Source organism: Danio aesculapii, chromosome 18, assembly GCF_903798145.1.
Source record: "Danio aesculapii chromosome 18, fDanAes4.1, whole genome shotgun sequence".
Lineage (NCBI taxonomy): Eukaryota > Metazoa > Chordata > Actinopteri > Cypriniformes > Danionidae > Danio > Danio aesculapii.
Window position 1 is genome coordinate 43495917 of NC_079452.1, and position 19862 is coordinate 43515778.

The following is a 19862-nucleotide window of genomic DNA, read 5'->3' on the forward strand; positions in this document are numbered from 1 at the left end:
AAAACAAATGGGTTTTCCCTAATGCTGAGGCTTATTGCGTGTATTATCTATGTGGGTCAAAAATGAGTATTGTTTTTCTGTCTGCATCATAACAAATTTAAATAAGTGTGTGTATGGATATAGAAAACTTATACACGTATGTATTTGCAGTAAAAATGTCTAAACAAAGGTAACATAACTTGTGTATTAATGTAAAAAAAGATCCTTTATTTTTAACATGTATAAAGGGATCATGCTAAATTGTATTATTATTATTATTATTATTATTATTATTATTATTATTTACTAGTGGTGTTAATAAATTATGGCAAAGTATGAATATTATATGAATATAAGTATTTGTGTATATTTTGGGGCTTCACTGTGGTCCTTAAGAATATTTTATCTTAATTATTTTGGAAACTTTTATTGGCATAAACTTTTGTGACATTGAATCACATTTTTGTTGGCATCTTATGTAAATTATTAATATACATTTTATGTAAATACAATATATATTTTTGAGTGCATCTTTCTTAAATTAAAACAGCAATTATTATAAAACCTTTTTCATCTTTGACCCATGCATAGGTCTGCTCTCATATTAAATTGCATGAACATTGTGTAATGACTGGCATTTCTCTCCATCGCACACTGATTCAGTTGCGTTTTAGACCCAAGCATCTGCATTGACGTCGCACCAGTCGCCTTGAGCAAGTGGACAGTTCAATCGATTTAACTTAACACATGACCGAGGGGTAAAGCTTTTGCCTGAATTTTTAAAAGGATGTTTTGAATTGAAGATAAAATATTTTACTGTTTTTGTTTTGGTTTTTTTGTTTGTTTGTTTTTTTGTTTTAAACAAGATGGGGAACTCAGATGGGTGTCTTGAAATGTGTTGCACATTTAAAATAAAAAGTGGTGTTGCTGTTTGTCTTGCTAGCTGAAACTTTTTAAACTGCTTTCTACACCAACACAAATTGGATAACCATAAACCAGTTATGTATTTATTAGTGGTAGTTCTATTACCCTTCTAATCTACAATTTGTTTTTATTCTAGTGCTTCTTCGGGCGGAGGAGGAGGTAGGGGTGCACCTCAGCACTATCCCAAGACTGTCGGCAACAGGTATGCTTTGTTAAATTAAAAAACATTCCAACTTTGTAATGTACTTCAGAGACTAATGGCTTTGTTCTTTTAGCGAGTACCTGGGGAAAACCCCAGGGCCTAGCGTTCAGAGATGGGTTCCTTCACGAAGCACTAGACGAGATGTCAACTCCTCCACTGAAAAAGAACATCACGATGCAATATTTAGGAAAGTAAGAGGGTGAGTGTCCCTAAGAAGCGTAAATGCACACTTCAGCAGCGATGGAGATTAAAGAAGGCTCTGTTTCTCAGCTTTTGTTCATTGTGCTCATTGAGTCTTGTGAGCATGTTTTTGTGGTTGTCAGCTGACGCTCTCAAGCTCAAATAAGCAAATAAACTCTTTATGCGATAACAGTTTTTGTTTAAACCAATATGAGATGTTCATTTGTCTTCTCTCTCTTTTTAGCATACTTAATAAACTGACCCCTGAAAAGTTTGACAAGCTATGCCTTGAGCTTCTCAATGTGGGCGTAGACTCTAAACTTGTCCTCAAAGGAGTCATCTTGCTGGTGAGAGGCTTTTGCATTCGTTTTTTGATTTATTTATAATGAAAATCTTTTGTGGCTTTTAAATTCTCTTAAATAAGTAAAATTCTTATCATTTGCAGTCATTAGAATTAAAATATTTAGAAATTATACAACCCTGCTTAGATGTTAATAATAAGCCAGCTTATAAAAAGCTTCAGTGCTGAATGTAACAGTTAATAGTCTTAAAAAGCAGCTTTTGAATGTAGATCTACATGTCATGCATTACTGTATTCTCTGACTATATTAATTGTTCTCTACCACAGATCGTAGACAAAGCCCTAGAAGAGCCCAAATACAGCTCGCTCTATGCTCAGCTATGTCTGCGTTTGGCAGAGGATGCACCAAACTTTGATGGCCCAACACCTGAAATCCAGTCATCACAAAAGCAGAGCACAGTAAGTACATGAATGCATTAAACTTGTTTATTTACATTAATGTATTGTAAAAATTTCAGAACAAATTGTCCGTTACCCTTTAGTTATTCATTATGCTGTTTATTTGCCTGCAGACTTTCCGAAGACTTCTAATTACCAAGCTTCAAGATGAATTTGAAAACCGCACCAAAAATGTTGACCGTGAGTCATTTTATTTCCTCCACAACCTAGGTGTTTTGTGTTATTTGCTAGGCATGATGATTTGTGACCGGTTTCTAAAATTGAAATGTGTCTCTGCCTTTAGTCTATGACAAACAAGACAACCCTCTCACCTCTGAGGAGGAGGAGCAGCGTGCCATTGCCAAGATCAAGATGCTTGGCAATATCAAATTCATTGGGGAACTCGGCAAACTTGATCTCATCCATGAATCTATCCTTCATAAGTGCATCAAAACAGTATGTATTTTTTTTTCTCTGTTAGTTGCACTCCATTGTATGCTTTGGTTAATAGTGAGTCAGTGATTTTGAGGGGTCATCACTTCTATGTTATCTGTAGCTTTTGGAGAAAAAGAAGAGGGTCCAGCTCAAGGACATGGGAGAGGATCTGGAGTGTCTCTGTCAGATAATGAGGACTGTGGGGCCCAGACTCGACCATGAAAAAGCCAAGGTACAACCTGACCCAGGAACTTTTTAGGATCATTCTTTTTAAGCACTGGTGGAATGGCTTAATTAATATGGCCTGTTTATACTTGCTCTTTTATTGATCTGATCGCAAGTGGACAACGCTAGGGTGTAAATAGGCTCTGAAACACTAAGATTGTCTTTGAGAGTTAGTCAAACTCATTTGACTGTACTGCAGATTGTCGTGGGTAGAATGTGTTTAAACAGCCACCAAAGAACAGCTCATCTTTGCCCACTAAATGAAATCTCAAAAATTAGAGAACATTTTGTTGAATATTGCTAACCAAATGAGATGAAGACCTTACAAGAAGTAAAAAAAAAAAAAAAAGCACATAGCACAAAGTTTTACCCATAGTGTTGTGAATTTCTCTACTCTGGCTCACAGCACCAAACTGTTGTGAAATTCTAAGAAGAGCCCAAAAAACCGTGTAGAAATTTCAGTTGTCTTCAAAGCAAAATCCTTTAATAAGAACTCAGTGTGGCTGTGGCATCATCGGAAGAGAACTTTCAACTGTACAGCAAGCACTAGGTTCTTATACATTCTAAAACAAAGCATGCAAGTGAAGAGTTGTTGTCGGCAGGGTAAACCGCCTTTTCAGGCATGATCTCTTCAGCATTCAAGTCTGCAGAGTGGATGACAACGTATTAGAAACCTGCCCAGCTACTGACCACATAAAAGGGGTTTCTTCGACCTGAAAGATTCACCCGAAGACAAAGGCAGAAAACGGTGTGCAAAATTATGTTCTGGGGACCAATCCCGTCTGACCAGTTGACCGAAAAGAGAAAACGATAGATACAGCCATGCTTTGAAACTGACAATTTGCATTACTTTGGAGATAGTCAGGGCTCAGGAAACCAAGACATTTTAGGGTCTGTCGCACCAGATATATATATATATTCCCACAATAGCACAATGAAGACAAAACAAATCTTAAGACTGAGACACTTTTTTTTTTTTCACCTGCAGGAGTTTTAAGAGGATGCTACAGTCATTAAGTAGCTTGAGTGTAATTTGTGGGCATGTTCTCTCATCCGCCTCTGCTTTCCCCACAGTCTTTAATGGATCAGTACTTCGGCCGTATGCAATCCTTAATGAACAACAAGGATTTGCCTGCAAGGATTCGTTTCCTACTGCAGGACACAGTGGAGCTGAGAGAGAACAATTGGGTTCCTCGCAAAGCTTTCATCGACAACGGACCAAAGACGATTAACCAGATTCGTCAAGATGCAGTGAAGGTGAGCCAGTTACATTTACACAAAACTACAATTATCTTAATGCTGTTAAGATGTCACGGATTCTGGTATTAGAAACCAAAGCATTGCTTATTACAATCACTTTCTTTTTGAAGGATTTGGGTGTTTTCATTCCACCCATGAACCAAGGAATGAGAATGGACTTCTTCCTAGAAGGCCCCTTCATGCCAAACAGGATGAAACTGGATAGAGAAACTCTGGGTGGTTTGGCTGATATGTTTGGTCAGATGCCAGGTTAGTTGATCACCTGTTGTATTCATCAGCTTCATCTAGATTGAATTTGCCATAGTCATCATCTTTCCTTATAATTATCTGCAGGTAGTGGCATAGGGACTGGTCCAGGTGTGATCCAGGACCGGTTTTCGCCCACTCTAGGACGTCATCGAACAAATCCTCTTTTCAATGGCCACATGGCATCCCAACCCCAGTCCCAGTTTGACTTGGGTATGAAGCCTTTCATGAAGTCTAACCAGGTATCAAATGGCTGTTTTTGCTTTTTGTTGTTTTTCTCAGCGACAACATCCATCAATTGCATTTTTTTTTTTACAGTTTAGCTGTTAGAATGAGATTACAAAATTTTTATATCTTTAGGGACAGAATCAGCATTTTCACAATCAAAACCAGAACCATCTGAGTCAGCAGCAAGCTCAATCAAAGGACATGCCTCCACGCTTCAAGAAGGGGCAGATGAATGCAGACGAGGTAAACAAGACATGTTAAACTCAAGAAAAACCAAAACACCCTGTGATTATAAAAAGACGCGTTATTCTGAGGGATTCCACTGGATGGCAGTTTCTTTCTTTCCATCTTTCTTTTTTATTCCTTTTCTTTACCTCCTCTCTATGATGCTCCTCTATCCCTCATTCTTTAACTGCCAGTCAGTCCGCTGATTGCGATTATGAGATATGAGGGTGTAACCTATCACCATAGTCTCAAATATAAAATCTTAGTGAGTAACCTAACAAGATTTTTCCTGTAATCCATTCTTTCAGATCAGTCTTAGACCTGCCCAGTCATTCCTTTTGAATAAAAACCAAGTGCCAAAACTGCAGCCCCAGATTCCCACCATGATTCCTCCCAGCGCTCAGCCTCCACGTACACAAACGCCACCACTCGGACAGGTAGAAATTTCTCTCAGCTCTCTTTGAACGTTTTTAGCTGAAATTAATATTTATGTGAAACTACTTTTTATTGGGCCATCTAAAAATTGATGCTGTTCTTTTTAGCCTCCTCAGCTTGGTCTGAAAACCAACCCACCTCTGATTCAGGAGAAACCTCAGAAGACTACTAAAAAACCACCACCTGCTAGGGAGGAATTGCTGAAAATGACTGTGGGTTTCTCTAATTTTGCAAATCATTTTTTTGTATTGTGGTTTTAAGAGACTTCATAACAGTTTACTTATTTTGTTTACAACAGGAGAACATTGTGACCGAGTATCTGAACAGTAGGAACATGGAGGTTGCTGTCAGTGGTGTGAGAGAGATGAAAGCTCCCAAACACTTTCTACCAGAGATGCTGAGTAAGATCATCCTGTGTTCTCTGGAAAGGACTGATGAAGACCGGGAACAGGCTAGCACTTTTATTAACACACTGCGTATCGAGGGCTTCATCACAGGGGAACATTTCATGCAGGTAACTTTCTTTTGATTTTATTTTATTTTTTCCTCAGTCAAACGTTTTCCTTTGAGCATTTCGCTGTTAATTTTATGTGCTTTTGTAAGCAGGCTCTGCTGAATGTCTTGGATCAGTGCCCTAAGATTGAGGTAGACATTCCCCTGGTGAAGTCATATCTAGCTCAGTTTGCAGCACGGGCAGTCATCGCAGAGTTGGTCAGTGTGGCAGAACTGGCTCATCCACTGGAGAATGGCAACCACTTTCCTCTCTTCTTACTATGCCTGCAGCAAGCTTCCAAGCTCAAGGATCGCGAGTGGCTCACAGATCTCTTCCAGCAGAGCAAGGTCAACATGCAGAAGATGCTTCCTGGTATGTCGCATACATTTATGACTTTTTGTAGTTTATTAGCAGAGGATTTTTTTTATAATTAAGATATTTAACTCGAGTTTTGTGTTTCTCAGAAATTGATCAGAATAAGGATCGCATGCTGGAGGTTCTCGAGGGAAAAGGTTTGAGTTTCCTCTTCCCTTTGCTCAAACTGGAGAAGGAACTACTGAAGCAAATCAAAGCAGATCCCTCTCCTCAGACCATCTACAAGTGGATTAAAGACAACATTTCTCCCAAACTCCACATTGACAAGGGCTTCATCAACATACTTGTGACTAGGTACTGTTTAGAGAATGCACATAATGAATATAAATGGTTGAAATTATCGTTATCAACAACCTTATTTTTGGTTCAACAGCTTCCTGCAGTATATCTTTGCTGAGCTTGGAGTGCCTGAATGTGACGAGCAACTGTCCTCCCCTTCTAAAGAGCAGCTTGATCAGGAGAAGCAACTGCTACTGTCCTTCAAGCCAGTCATGCAGAAGTTTCTTCACGATCACACCAACTTGCAAGTCAGTGCCCTGTATGCCCTGCAGGTGCACTGCAATGCCAATGCTTTTCCAAAAGGTACAGAAAGCATGGTTGATACATTTTGTCTGTTGAGGTTTTCTGAATGAGTAAAACTAATATTTTTTTCTAATTTAAGGTTTGTGGCTCTAATTTGTTTTTTTTTTATTCAGGTATGTTGCTTCGCTACTTTGTCCACTTTTATGACATGGAGATCATCGAGGAAGAAGCATTTCTTGCATGGAAAGAAGATATTTCCCAAGAATTTCCTGGAAAAGGAAAAGCCTTATTCCAGGTAAGTTTTTTGACTGATTTAATCTCAGCAGTTTTATCAAATGCAAAAAAGTTTTGTGGCTGTTTATTTATAAAATTTTCTAATGTATGTAATGAATTTCTGAAAAAAATTACATGTGTATTATACTTTTACTCTTTTGCGATATCAACCCTCCTTTAAATCGTTAACTTTCATGTATTTGAGAGCTCAAAAGCACTGGGGCTCCCAATTTCAAAATTGGGGAGCATCCACCAAAAATAAGCACCACTACTACAAACTGTTTATTAATGAATGTATTGTAATTAATCAGTTAATTCTGCGATTTAACTTGTCAATAATTATTAAGTTCTTTTCAACTTGCTGCCCTGAGTGTGCTGCCATATGCGAGTTTTCGGTGTCCACTTGTTACATTTATGAAAATAAAACTATGGCTTGCATTCACACAAGAAGCAATGCATTAGGAAATATGTTTTTGTCGAATTAATAAACCAAAAAAATTACTGCAATTCAAAATTGGAAGCGGCAAAGCAGTCATCAATAACTAAATGGAAAATCAATATGCTTTGGTTTCACACCCAACATCACACGCTTGTTTGAGGAAGAGAACGGGTGTAACAGAAAACTGCACTTTTCAAATGCAATGTCTCATTATGTGCTAATTTAAGTTTAGCACTTGCTCATCAGTTAACTTGAACATCATTCTCCCGGTGGCCACCCTGGGCCTTTACAATACTGTTATCTTTCATGAGCTGAAAAGAGCAAGCTTCTTTGGTGATATGTGCAGTGGTTAATTTTACATTTAGCTGCCATTTGTGTTGAACACCGAACTGTTTTCTATTTTCAGCAGTGCCCAATCCAGGTCATTCAAACACTCTTTCCAAAAATTGTTCGCCCTCTCTGTTGGTGGATCGACATTCACCACATGATCATTATCACTGGCGTCATTATTTGTAACCTAAGGTGGTTTACAATCCTGTTTTTAATTCCATCTTCTTCAGTCCTTGAAATTTTCTGTGGTAGTTAGCGCCCTGTTATCTGACAGCAGAAAGCGCTGACTGAGAGATTGAAAGCTTATATTAACCTAAAATCTGCAGGGCACAAGAGAACGGTCAACATGAACTCCCAACATGAATGCTTTCAAGAGACATGGTTACACAACTATTATATGCATTCTAAATACTCCCAGATGTATTTTTAGGTTGCATAATTATATTTCGGTGATGCGGAGGCGCAGTGGGTAGCACAATCGCCTCACACCAAGAAGGTCGCTGGTTCGAACCTGTGTGGAGTTTGCATGTTCTCCCGTGCACGCATGGGTTTCCACCGGGTGCTCCGGTTTCGCCCACATGTCCAAAGACATGCGCTATAGATGAATTGTGTAAGCTAAATTGTCCGTATTGAATGTGTATGGGTGTTTCCCAGTGATGGGTTGCAGCTGGAAGGGCATCTGACCCCAGATTAATAAAGGGACTAAGTCGAAAAGAAAACGAATGATTACATTTCAGGTGCATTATTTTTTAGCCCTTTTTATTTACAAGTCTTTATCTTTGTTTTCAGGTGAACCAGTGGCTGACCTGGCTTGAGACAGCTGAGGAAGAGGAGTCAGAAGAGGAAGCTGACTAAAAAACCAGACTAATCCTAGTACAACATTAATTTCCTGCTAAATGGCCTGCTTTGGGGGTTCTACACTCTTTTTGCAGTAGCTCACTCTGTCGACTATAGTACTCTGCTGCTAGGCTCATGAATTAAACAGCAATACCGTTATTGTAACATCTCTTAATGCGTTTGCTTGCATCAAAACCATTGTCAGGCTTTTTTTTTTTAAATATACACCAGTTTCACATGTTAAATCAACCACTGCTTTTTCAGTAGAAAAGGTGTTCGTCAGATCCTCATGTGGTATGCCTGGTTTAATTTGTTTGTTTCGCCGAAAAAAAACAACAACCTTGCAGCGTCTGAGCAGCAGTGAAACTGAGATCCTGGTTGTAATGGGCTTCATAGGTTACGCTGTAGACTCTTATTAGTGTTATTCTGGGTCGGTTGCAATATCCTTCAACCCTCGAGCATGATTGAAACATCTGTAATCACTGTAACATTTAGCGGTCTTCATTTCTACCTCCTACCGAATGAGCGTTTGTTAGTACAGCTTCTGATATGTCAGATTTCATGAATTACGATCTAGAGCATCTGCTTAGTAGTTTTGTATTTGCACAACACACTACCTAATATCTCAGCTTGCAGTAGAGTTTAAGTGCTTTCCATTGAAGATGCCGAAATCAAGCTACTAGTGTCAACTTAATGCCTCTGCAGCCCCAGCCTTACTATAATGTTGTCTGCAGTGTGATCTACCAGTATAATTGAGATGTATTCTTTCTCTAATAGCAGTTGTAATGTTGCCATTCTGGTCCCATTGATCTGCTACAAATGATTCCAACTGTGGTGGATATTTTTTTTTTTAAACCTGCCTTTTAATGGGGCATTAAACGTAAATGAAACAAATCCTTGACACCCATAAAGAGGGGAAAGGCTTTTGCCCTTGTCAATAAGGGGTTCACTTACAACCTTTTATTGACAGGTGTTTTAATTGTACCTGACTTGCATTTGCCCACTTTAACTGCGGTGCAGTTGTCAGAAATGAAATAACTTATGATCATGTCGTTGTAAGGCTGTTTAGTGCTGTATTCATCACCACTATTGCTGAATTTACAATAAAGGAAAAACTTGATCACTTTAGTCTTTTAGTCATTCTCTTTTTTTGATATTGAAATTCAGTGATAACCTCAGAAAATACAGTATGAACTGTTCTGAGTGTTTGGACGGCCTCTTTTTTTTTGTTTGTTTTTTTTTTTCTCTTTTCCCTAGGTTAAATGTTTACTAAATTATTTAAGGCAATCTACACTTAAAATATATATTTTCTGCTTGTTCAAAATACTTAAATGAGTTGAAATTACAATTATTGGGATTTTGAGGGGGGCAACAACTTTTCTGTTCAATCCACATAAATTTAAGTTAATCGATTTGTTGAGATTATATGAATGAATTGTGTAGAACCCTGCATTTTCTTACAGCGTAAAGATCTATTTACACTCAGTTTGGTTCTATTATTATTTTTTTTGAGTGTGTGTGCTGTAAAGATGTCCACCAGGGGTGGACTAGCCATAGGGAGCACCGGGACATTTCCCGCTGGCCTGCCACCTTTAATCTGGTCTGCCCTCGCCTCTTCACTTACGATCACCATAATGAAACAAATCCCCCCATCCCCACCCCACGCTCTCTAATTACTGATCATCGCAATCCACAACATAACTCCAAACACCACCACCCTCACTCCACACACAGCTCCACAACCCCTAGCTCCTAACCTACCAATCACTTAGATGGCCAGCAGAACAAAAGCTTTCCCAAATGAAGTACAGTTCCAGTCTGCCCCTGGCTTCACACACCTAGTTTGGTTGTATTCGTTTTTTCATGTTTTGGTTTGGACCGCAGAAGACAAAATTAATCAGATTTTTGTCGTTTTATAGGCTGGAAAAAAACATATATATATATATATATTTATTCATGGCATGGACACACACACACACACACAGACAAAGAGCATGTTTAACCCATTCAATCACAAAATATAAATCATAAATGCAATTATATATATATATATATATAATTGCATTTATGATTTATATTTTGTGATTGAATGGGTTAAACATGCTCTTTGTCTGTGTGTGTGTGTGTGTGTCCATGCCATGAATAAATGTGTGTGTATATATATATATATGTATATATATGTATGTATATGTATATATATATATATATATATATATATATATATATATATATATATATATATATATATATATATTAAAATGCACTGATATTACATTAGTTGTCTTTAAAACGACTCTTGTGCTAAATCAGTTTATTCAATTATAATGTAAGGAAATACAGTATGGATTCTGAGTGTTTGGACGATAAATATATTTTATTAGTTAAATGTTTACAAAGTTAGGCCAATCTATGCTCAAAATATATTTTGCTGCTTTTTAAATAATACGTATTTAAAATGAGCTGAAACAACACAATTCTTGAGATTTTGGGGGGGATAACTTAGTTTTGTTCAATCCACTTAAAATTTAAGTAAACTTAATCGATTTGTGTTGGGACAGCACGAATGAATTGTGCAGATCCCTGATTAAAAAAATAATTCCTACAGTGTAAAGATGTATTTGCACACATAGTTTGGTTCTATTAGTTGTTGTTTTTTGTTTTTTTTAATGGTCCAGACCACAAAAGAAATTAAATCAGATTTTTGTTGTTTTATAGCCTGGAAAACAAACATACAAAAACAGCTGCATTTATGATTTATATTTTGTGACTGAATGGTTAAACATGCTCTTTGTTTGTGTGTGTGTGTGTGTGCGTGTGTGTGTGTGTGTGTGTGTGTGTGTGTGTGTGTGTGTGAACGTGATGTGTCTTTTTTTAAAAATTGAAATAGTGTACAGCTTGTTTTGATTGTTGTTCGGGAGACAAATGTATTTTATTGGTGAAATGTTTACAAAATTAATTTACAAAACATGTTTACAAAATTAATTATTATAAACCCTTTTTTTCTCCAATCAATTTATTTAATCATAACATCAATGAAATACAGTACAGATTGCTTTGATTATTAGGACGACAAAATTAAGGCTCTCTCTCTCTCTCTCTCTCTCTCTCTCTCTCTCTCTATATATATATATATATACACACACACAAAATTCTTTAAAAATGGGCTGAAACACTATTCTTGAGACTTGATTATTTTATATTCAATCAACTTAAATGTTTTATGTTAACTTAATTGATTTGTGTTGGGACAACATTAATGAATTGTGTAGAACCCTGCTTTTTTTTACAGAGTTAAGATGTGTTCACATTAATAGTTTAATTCTCCTATTTTTTGTAATGTTCTGGACCACAGAAGAAAAAATGTCAGTTTTTTGTCATTTTATAGGCTACAAAACTGCATTTTTTAAATATATTTTGTGACTAAATGGGTTAAACATGCTCTTTGTATGTGTGTGTGTGTGTGTGTGTGTAAATGTGATGTCTTTTTTTTAAATATTGAGATACAGTACAGCTTGTTTTGATAGTTGTTAGGATGACAAATGTATTTTGTAGGTTAAATGTTTACAAAATTAAGGCAATCGACACTGAATATATATATATATATATATATATATATATATATATATATATATATATATATATATATATTTCTGCTTTTTCAAAATTTAAAATGAGCTGCAACGACACGATTCTTGAGATTGTTTTGGGGGGGACAACTTTCTTTTGTTCAATACACTTAGATTTTTAAACTTAATTGATTTGTGAAGGGACAACATGAATGAATGGTGTAAAACTCAGCATTTTTTACAGTATAAAGATGTGTTCACACTTACAGTTTGGTTCTTCTATTTTTTTGGTAATGTTCCAGACCACAAAAGAAAAAAAGTCAGATTTTTGTCTTTTTTTTTTAGGCTGGAAAGCAAAATAAAACTGCATTTATTTAATATATTTTGTGACTGAATGGGTTAACATGCTGTTTGTGTGTGTGTTCATGCAATGTTTCATTCATCGCTGGAGTACTCCTGAAGAGCTTCTAAAATGTAAAAAGTTTCACATGAGTCAAAAAAAGTGCCAGGATTTCCTGTCGCAAACAAAAACTGCCGCAAGACAACATTTTGCAAGACCAATATTGGGCAATGCTGTAATTATGACAAGAAAAATGGGGGTGAGCATTGCGCATTCTGTTCATTTTATAGTCTCGTTATGACATGTCCTGTTTTTGATTTATATAGATGTCTTCTGTCCATGTTGTGTACACATTTCAAATATAGTATACCAAAGCATTTGTAATCAAGCCAGCCAAATATGAACACATCCTAAATCTCTTCTTTTTTATCTGCACTAGGCTTTCACAATTATTCCTCATCAGTGGGGATCCAGAAATATTCCACTTTCCTGTTTCTCCTTGAAAATCCAGACTCGTGGGAATCTGCCAGTGGTGAGAGCTCTCTGAACTGGGCTGGACTGGTGTCCTTTCGAGCTCGTGGTGCTGCTACCCTAAACATCGCCCTGCTGAAGAGTCGAAAAAAGTGAATAAGGTATTTTTTATGTATTTTATTCACAGTTGTTTAGCACTGATAAAATATGACATACCTGCCTGAACTCCTCTCTGAATCATCACTACTGAGGTCAGGTGTTGAGATGTACACTGGCTCTCCTTCCTGTGTGTTGCATATTGTTTATTATTGTTATTAAGCAACTAATATATTTAATAATCCTGTTTATTTTGTTGAAGATGTGTGTTGCAATGAAAAAAGCCTTACCGTGAAGTTCCTTGGTGAGCCGTCTTGATTTTTTAGGATCTTTACCCTCTGGTCACTTTCAGTCACACACAGGAAGTAGTTCTTTATGTTAGCTTGACACTGAAGTGAGATGTTAGCATGTGTTATTAATGCCATCTATCCAGAATGAACATGTTAAAGATTCATTTTATTTGATGGTGGATGAAGCAAAGGTTTGCCTGAAATGTTTTTCTTAATTGAGCATTTCTCTCAGCTTCCTATGTTTGAGTTATTTCATTTTAAAGGGCATCAATTTTACCCCTTTTACAAGATGTAAGATGACACTTTGGTGTCTCCAGAATTTGTCTGTAAAGTTTCAGCTCAAAATGCCCATCAGATAATTTATTACAGCCTCCAGAATATGCCAATTTTGGTGTCTGAATATGATGTAGTTGTTTTTGTAGCCTGTGGTTTTAAATGCAAATGAGCTGCTTCTCCCTGCCCACTGCGCCCACGTGCGTGTCTGCTTTTCTTACATTACATTAGATAAACAGCAGTCAGTGATATTTTAACATCAAGAAATTAAAAAGTGACTTGTTTTTATCACTCCAATATGACAGTGGAAACACTTATACCTAGACAGTTCTGTCCAAACAGCTTCAAAAAGTTGATTTTCATCATAGGTGCCCTTTAAAGGCAATGAAAATAACCTATTTTTACCATAATAGTGAAATTACATAAAAACTGGAGCCTAAAATAAAAAATGATCATTTTAGAAGAAAAATTCTGACTGCACTCCTTTGAATTATTTTTTCTTTCTTTTTTAAAATATTTCCCAAATGATGTTTAACAGAGCAAGAAAATTTTCACAGTATGTCTGATAATAATTTTTTTTCTTCTAGAGAAAGTCACATTTGTTTCATTTCGGCTAGAATAAAAGCAGTTTTTAATTATTAAGTCATTTTAAGGTCAAAATTATCAGCCCCTTTAAGCTATATATATATTTTCGATAGTCTACAGAGCAAACCATCGTTATACAATAACTTGCCTAATTAACCTGCCTAGCTAACTTAATTAACCTAGTTAAGCCTTTAAATGTCACTTTAAGCTGTATAGAAAAATATTTAGCAAAATATTATTTACTGTCATCATGGCAAATATAAAATAAATCAAATAAGTTATTAGAAATGAGTTATTAAAACTATTATGTTTAGAAATGTGTTGAAAAAAATCTTCTCTCCATTAAACAGAAATAATAATAATAATAATAATAATAATTCTGACTTCAACTGTATTATTAATTTGGTGAAATAAAAAAGCACCCAATAATAATTAACTTTAACTACAGAACACTTAAAGTGTAACCATAAAGTAGAAATATGGTTTCTGGTTTTAGCCTGTTTTATTTAATTTAGCTTAAAGCAAAAAAACGAACCCCCTAGGAAAAAGTAATAGAATTTTTTTTATCTCAAAGTAGTATTTTTACTTTTAAACCAGCAGTTTGGTCCAAAGCAAAACTATACTTTGTTGTAGGATCAAACTAATGTGTGAACCGTCCCATGCCTAGTTTAAGGGTAAAAAAGATAAATCCATCATAAAAACCTACATTTTACCAAAGTTTAAAAAATTATGATCTTTATCGTAAACCATATTTTTTTCTTTGTGTGACTATTTTTTTTTACCACAATAAATATTTTAGATTTATATTCATTTATGTTTTAAAGTTTGAGTCATGTTATACTTTGAGATCAATTAAAACATTTATTACGGTATGTTTTAAGATGGTTCAAATTATAATTTTTTGTGTATAGCAATTTTAACTGATAAAACTGCTATATCTAAAATGAGCTTGTTTTTTTTTTTTTGACGAAGGACTCACTGCTTTGTTCTGTCTCAGAGACTTGAGCTCCTCCTGGGCTCTGATGACTTCAGCCAGAGTGTGGTGTTTCTCTCTCCAGCTCAAACACTCTCTGGTGCGCTCCTGCCTCTCCCGCTCGGATAAATGCTTTTCCTGCTCAGCCTCCTGCTGGGCTTTATTGGCCCTCTCTCTTTGCTCTTCAGCAACTAGAGCTCTGCGTCTGGAGTTCACTTCCCTGCATGAGCCACAGTGTATTACTGTTTAGCTATATATAGGGTTCCCACTTTTTCAAGGACTTTTTAAAGCACCATTAGTTTCAAATCATCTTTCTTAATTCCAGTCCAAGTCTTTCTCAACCCAAGCATATGTAGTGCCACGAAACTCAGTACTGTACTTAACATTTCTCTAAAACTTAATATTTATATTAAAATGTAAGCGTAATGATGATGTTATGAATGAGTAATTTTAATATAGAACCTGTTTAAAGAACTTTAATAAAATGTGTTGGATTCAATACTGGTAATATTCAAATGTGGTTTCTGAAATATTGGTAAAATGTGCATTATTTGTCATATTGTTATTATTTGCTTGCACAAAAGTTAAATTTAAGATTTTTAAATGAAGAATTAATCATTTTTAGTTCTGTTTTTGGCAGCAGCACAGTACAATTTCTGAAATAACATCAATTTCATTTCAAACATAATTCTTTCAAGGACCTATGTTTGTTTTAAGTACTTTCCAGGCCTTGAATCCAAACATCCAACATTTAAGCACTCAAAAAGTGTGAGAACCCTGAATATAATAACCTGAGTTATGTCAGGATTCAATCACAGTGCTTGAATTTCCAAAGATAAATGGCATTACTGAACGCCTGTAAGCTTACTTTTCCATTATCTTCACGTTCTCCTCCGTCAGCTCCTTGAGTTTGTGTCGTAAGGCGTTTCTGTCATCTTCCAGTATTCTGTTCTCCTCCAGGACGGCCTGCTTTTCTCCTGACACCCTGTCTAGTTTCAGCTTGGTCTCGAAGTAGTTCTTTTCAGCTTGTGCTAGAAGTAGCTGGACATCGTTGTGCTGTGGATCACAGTATGCATATAAGTATGGTTGCCCAATATTGGAAAATATTGCTAAACGTTTAGTTTTTCTGCTAAATTTAGGCCTATATCTTTGCTAAATGAATATAATTTCTCTATTTCACATAATTGTACATCGATTGGGATTAAATTGTTGGGGAGTATATCTGCATAATTTTACAATAAACAAATTAAAAGTATAGATGAATACAAGGGAACAAAGATACATGAAATAAACCATGTTTAAAAGTCTAAAAATATTGAGGTGTGGAAATTTTATAATAAAATGTGGTATCACTTTATTTTGATGGTCCCTTTAATGCATTTTGTTGAATTTAAGTTACATTGCATCTACATGCCAATGAATTCCCTATAGATCATAAGTAGACTGTTAGGTTAGGGTTAGTGTAAGTTCACATGCGCTTGCAAAGTTTCTTATAGTCAGTTAAATGTCTGTGGAAGGAGCCGTATCAGCCGATATTAAGCAGAGTCTACTAATACTCAAATGAGAAGTAATTGGCATGTAGTTGCAATGCAACTTTTAGTCAACAAAATGTGCAGCAGGGATCATCAAAATAAAGTGTTACCCAAAATGTAAAAAAAAAAAAAAAAAAAACACTACATTCCCCTGCTGAAAAAAATCAGCATATGCTGGTAAGGTATGTTTTGATACTGGTCTTGCTGGTTTCAGTGCTGGTCCACAGCATTAAACCAGCAAGACAGCATCAAAACATACCTTATAAGCATGTGCTGTTTTTTATTAGCAGTGTCTTCATTGTATAAATAACTGAATACTATTAATCTGTGTTACAGCTACAAACTTTATAGCTTCTTGGTTTAATACATCTTACACAGTCACTTTAATACAAAAAATCGTTCTACATTTATGTGTAACAAGTTAATAGAAGTTATTCGTTTAAGTTGGTCTTATTTTTTTCAGTGTAGGCCTTTGTATCTCGACAATATAACTCCATAACAACAGGTAAAGGTAAAATCGCTGACAACAACTTATTCAAACAACGTAAACGTGCTTATAACTCTTACTCTTATGTAAAATGTTGGCTACATATAATAATAATGATAATTATAATTATATTTTTGTCATATCGCTCAGCTTTAATACTCCTCCGTGTGTGCACCTCTGTCTTAAGCAGCTGCAGCTCCTCTCCGAGCTGTGATTTATCAGCCACTGCGAGCTCTTTCTGCTGCCGGTTGTCCAGGGCTCGGCTCTCGGCCAGCGCTCTGCTTTTGTCCGCCTCTGCTCGAGCCCGATCCGCATCTGCAGCTGCCCTGGAGCACAGCGTCGCCCTCTGCTGGCTCACATGCAGCTTCTGTTTCAGCTGAGGTAACATGACAGAAATGTTTATTTGTACTGTTTGTTTCTGTGTTGTACTTCTGCATTTCAGACCTCTTTAACTTGAGCCTGGAGCTCCTGGTTGAGATTTCGCAGGTTTCTCATGGTAAGTTCACTCTCTGTCCTCATCATGATTCTTTCCATGTGGATTTCGCCAGACAGATACTTATTCTCCTTTTTCAGATCCTCACATTCCTGAATATCCACACAGATATAATGAGAATTAGAGACAGTATTTATCCGCTAAACACCAAATATTTTTAGTTTTTTTCAACTACTTCATATATCTATTTTATTTAGTTGTAATGTAATGTGTATTTTATAGCACATTTATTGTGTATGGCCATACACCCAAAGTGCTTCACAATCATGAGGGGGTCTCTTCACACCACCACCAGCGTGCAACATCCACTTGGATGATGCGACTGCAGCCACAACGGCGCCAGTGCGCTCACCACACACCAACTATTGGTGGAGGAGAGACAGTGATAGAGCCAATTCGGTGGATGGGGATGATTGGGAGGCCATGATTCGTACTAAGGGCCGATGAAGGGAATTTGACCAGGACACTGTGGTTACACCCCTACTCTTTTACAAGAAGTGCCATGGGATTTTTAATGACCACAGGGAGTCAGGACCTCAGTTTAACGTTTTATTCGAAAGATGGCGCTCTCTGACAATACAGTGTCCAATTCACTATATTGGGGCATTAGGGCTCACACAGACCAGAGGTTGAGCACCCCCTGCTGGCCTCACTAACACCACTTCCAACAGCAACCTAGTTTTCACATCTGGTCACCCATCCGGGTAGTGACCAGGCTCAGCCCAGCTTAGCTTCAGTGAGTAACCGGTCTCAGGCTGCAGGGTGATATGGCTATGGCTGTAATTTTTTTAATGTATTATTATTATTATTGTTATTATTATCATCATCATCATCCTCCTCCTATATTATTTGTATAACATATTATGTTCAAACACAATTATATACAGAATTTTATCTGAGAATTTTTCTAAGTCTGAGTCTATTTACTAAATGTTTTTTAAGTATGCGTTTGAGTAAAATCTTTTTTAAGTCTTTTTTATTCTAACAAGGTCTGATAACATATTTTTTCAAATTTCTAATAAAAAATCATTAGAGCATTATCTTTTTTTCTATGAAATGACAATTAGTCCATTTTGTTGTCTAAACTAACATTTTGTTGACTGAAAAATGAGCATAGCCCATATTTGTTATTATATACAAAATAAGTCCACTAACTGACAACATTATTATTTGTAATATAAAAGAAATGATAGTCACATAAACAGTTTAGAGTTGTATTATTATTTAATGTATTTTATATTAGTAATCTTTTATATATTTATTCCATTGTTGGCATGTTTTCATATGGCTACTGTTTAATGGATCACTTTAATGTTTACTGGTATTTTTTAAAGTAAACTTAACATTTTGAACTATTTTGGTCGATATAATCAGTTGGTGTTTAAAACAACAGTACAAACAGTGGTTGAAAGAGTACTGAAAAATCATACTCAAGTAAAAGTACCATTGCTTGCCAAAAACTAGTGCAAGCAAAGTAAAAGTATCTGTTGTAAATATTACTCAAAGTATGAGTAAAAAGTAGATCTTTTAAAAAGGCTCAAGAGAAGTGAGCATTATGCTGTGAAAGGTTGATGGATTTACATGCGATTTGTACGAAAACGTAACATTCTGTAGTGCATTTATTTACTGTTTAATGTCATTTGGTGATTTCAGTCATTGTACAGCAAACATCCTTCATCTTTTCATTAGTGACATGCAGTCTAAACATGGTCTCTAGGTCATTGCATGTAAAGATTTTATACGTCGTCTTGAACATTTTTATTATAAATACTCTAAATGACAACAGTATTGTTTGTCATTTTAAAGAAATGATAGTCACATAAACAGTTTATAGTTGTATTATTATATAATATATTACTTTTATATTAATAATCCTTTATATATTTATTCCAATGTTGGCACACTGTAAAACCTGATAAGTTAACTCACTCTTTGAGGAAACTGGTTGTGGCAAACCATTTAAGTTTTGACACAATGGTTTGAGTACTGTAAACATATATACTTTGAGTCATATACATTATTTGTGTTGATATTGTCAAATATTTAAAGTAGTAATTTTAACATTTTAAGTTCAGTTATTAAATCTCTATGAGTTCAGTTAATAGAAACAAAGTCCAGACAATATAGCTACTCAAATGGTTTGGTATTGCTTCTAGCATTAGAGTTAATTTAACACAAAAAATATAATTAATTAATTCATAACTCATAGGTTTGAGTTCTGCTTGATATAGTCAGTTTATGAGTTACCATAACTCTTTTTCATTAAGTCAAAGTAACTTTTAAAAAAATTATAAGATATACTAATTTCATTTAGTGATTTTCACTGATTCTCACATTACAGTGCATGTTTCCATGTACTGTTAATTAATCACTTTAATGTTTACTGGTATTTTATAAAGTAAACTTAAC

General features: G+C 35.7%; 2 protein-coding genes and 1 non-coding gene across 4 annotated transcripts; 2 read left to right on the top strand and 1 right to left on the bottom strand.

The window, feature by feature from the left end:
- Positions 1-641: 641 nt before the first annotated feature.
- eif4g2b (eukaryotic translation initiation factor 4, gamma 2b) lies at positions 642-9475 on the top strand. 2 transcript variants are annotated; one of them, XM_056477981.1, is made up of 20 exons: positions 642-737; positions 1040-1105; positions 1179-1304; positions 1530-1632; positions 1914-2045; positions 2159-2225; positions 2329-2480; positions 2581-2691; positions 3759-3941; positions 4055-4193; positions 4278-4432; positions 4551-4661; positions 4952-5080; positions 5186-5290; positions 5377-5592; positions 5682-5943; positions 6036-6240; positions 6320-6528; positions 6642-6763; positions 8300-9475. In XM_056477981.1, exons 1-20 carry the CDS (start codon positions 727-729, stop codon positions 8363-8365), a joined length of 2670 nt encoding a protein of 889 aa, XP_056333956.1. In that variant the 5' UTR covers positions 642-726; the 3' UTR covers positions 8366-9475. The 2 variants fall into 2 exon arrangements, with proteins under 2 accessions (XP_056333956.1, XP_056333957.1); XM_056477982.1 differs by having other exon boundaries at positions 643-737; positions 5685-5943.
- LOC130246188 (small nucleolar RNA SNORD97) lies at positions 4697-4874 on the top strand. The gene has a single exon (XR_008839409.1). It is a non-coding gene; the product is annotated as a small nucleolar RNA SNORD97 (small nucleolar RNA).
- Positions 9476-12328: 2853 nt separating the features above from the next.
- LOC130246024 (trichohyalin) lies at positions 12329-17534 on the bottom strand. Its single transcript, XM_056478853.1, has 7 exons — positions 17405-17534; positions 17136-17336; positions 15810-15997; positions 14948-15161; positions 13111-13209; positions 12941-13008; positions 12329-12859 (listed from the first exon to the last, which is right to left on the bottom strand). Exons 1-7 carry the CDS (start codon positions 17492-17494, stop codon positions 12703-12705), a joined length of 1017 nt encoding a protein of 338 aa, XP_056334828.1. The 5' UTR covers positions 17495-17534; the 3' UTR covers positions 12329-12702.
- Positions 17535-19862: the final 2328 nt, after the last annotated feature.

What these genes read in the sequence shown, in the direction of transcription:
- LOC130246024 (XM_056478853.1), bottom strand. Translation starts at nt 17,494, where the DNA reads ATGGAAAGAATCATGATGAGGACAGAGAGTGAACTTACCATGAGAAAC. An exon ending in TCCAGGCTCAAGTTAAAGAG is followed by an intron (nt 17,337 to 17,404) that starts GTCTGAAATGCA and finishes ATGTTACCTCAG; the next exon opens with CTGAAACAGAAGCTGCATGT. An exon ending in TCAGAGAGGAGTTCAGGCAG is followed by an intron (nt 12,860 to 12,940) that starts GTATGTCATATT and finishes TCGACTCTTCAG; the next exon opens with CAGGGCGATGTTTAGGGTAG.
- eif4g2b (XM_056477981.1), top strand. An exon ending in ATATTTAGGAAAGTAAGAGG is followed by an intron (nt 1,305 to 1,529) that starts GTGAGTGTCCCT and finishes CTCTCTTTTTAG; the next exon opens with CATACTTAATAAACTGACCC. An exon ending in TATGTTTGGTCAGATGCCAG is followed by an intron (nt 4,194 to 4,277) that starts GTTAGTTGATCA and finishes AATTATCTGCAG; the next exon opens with GTAGTGGCATAGGGACTGGT.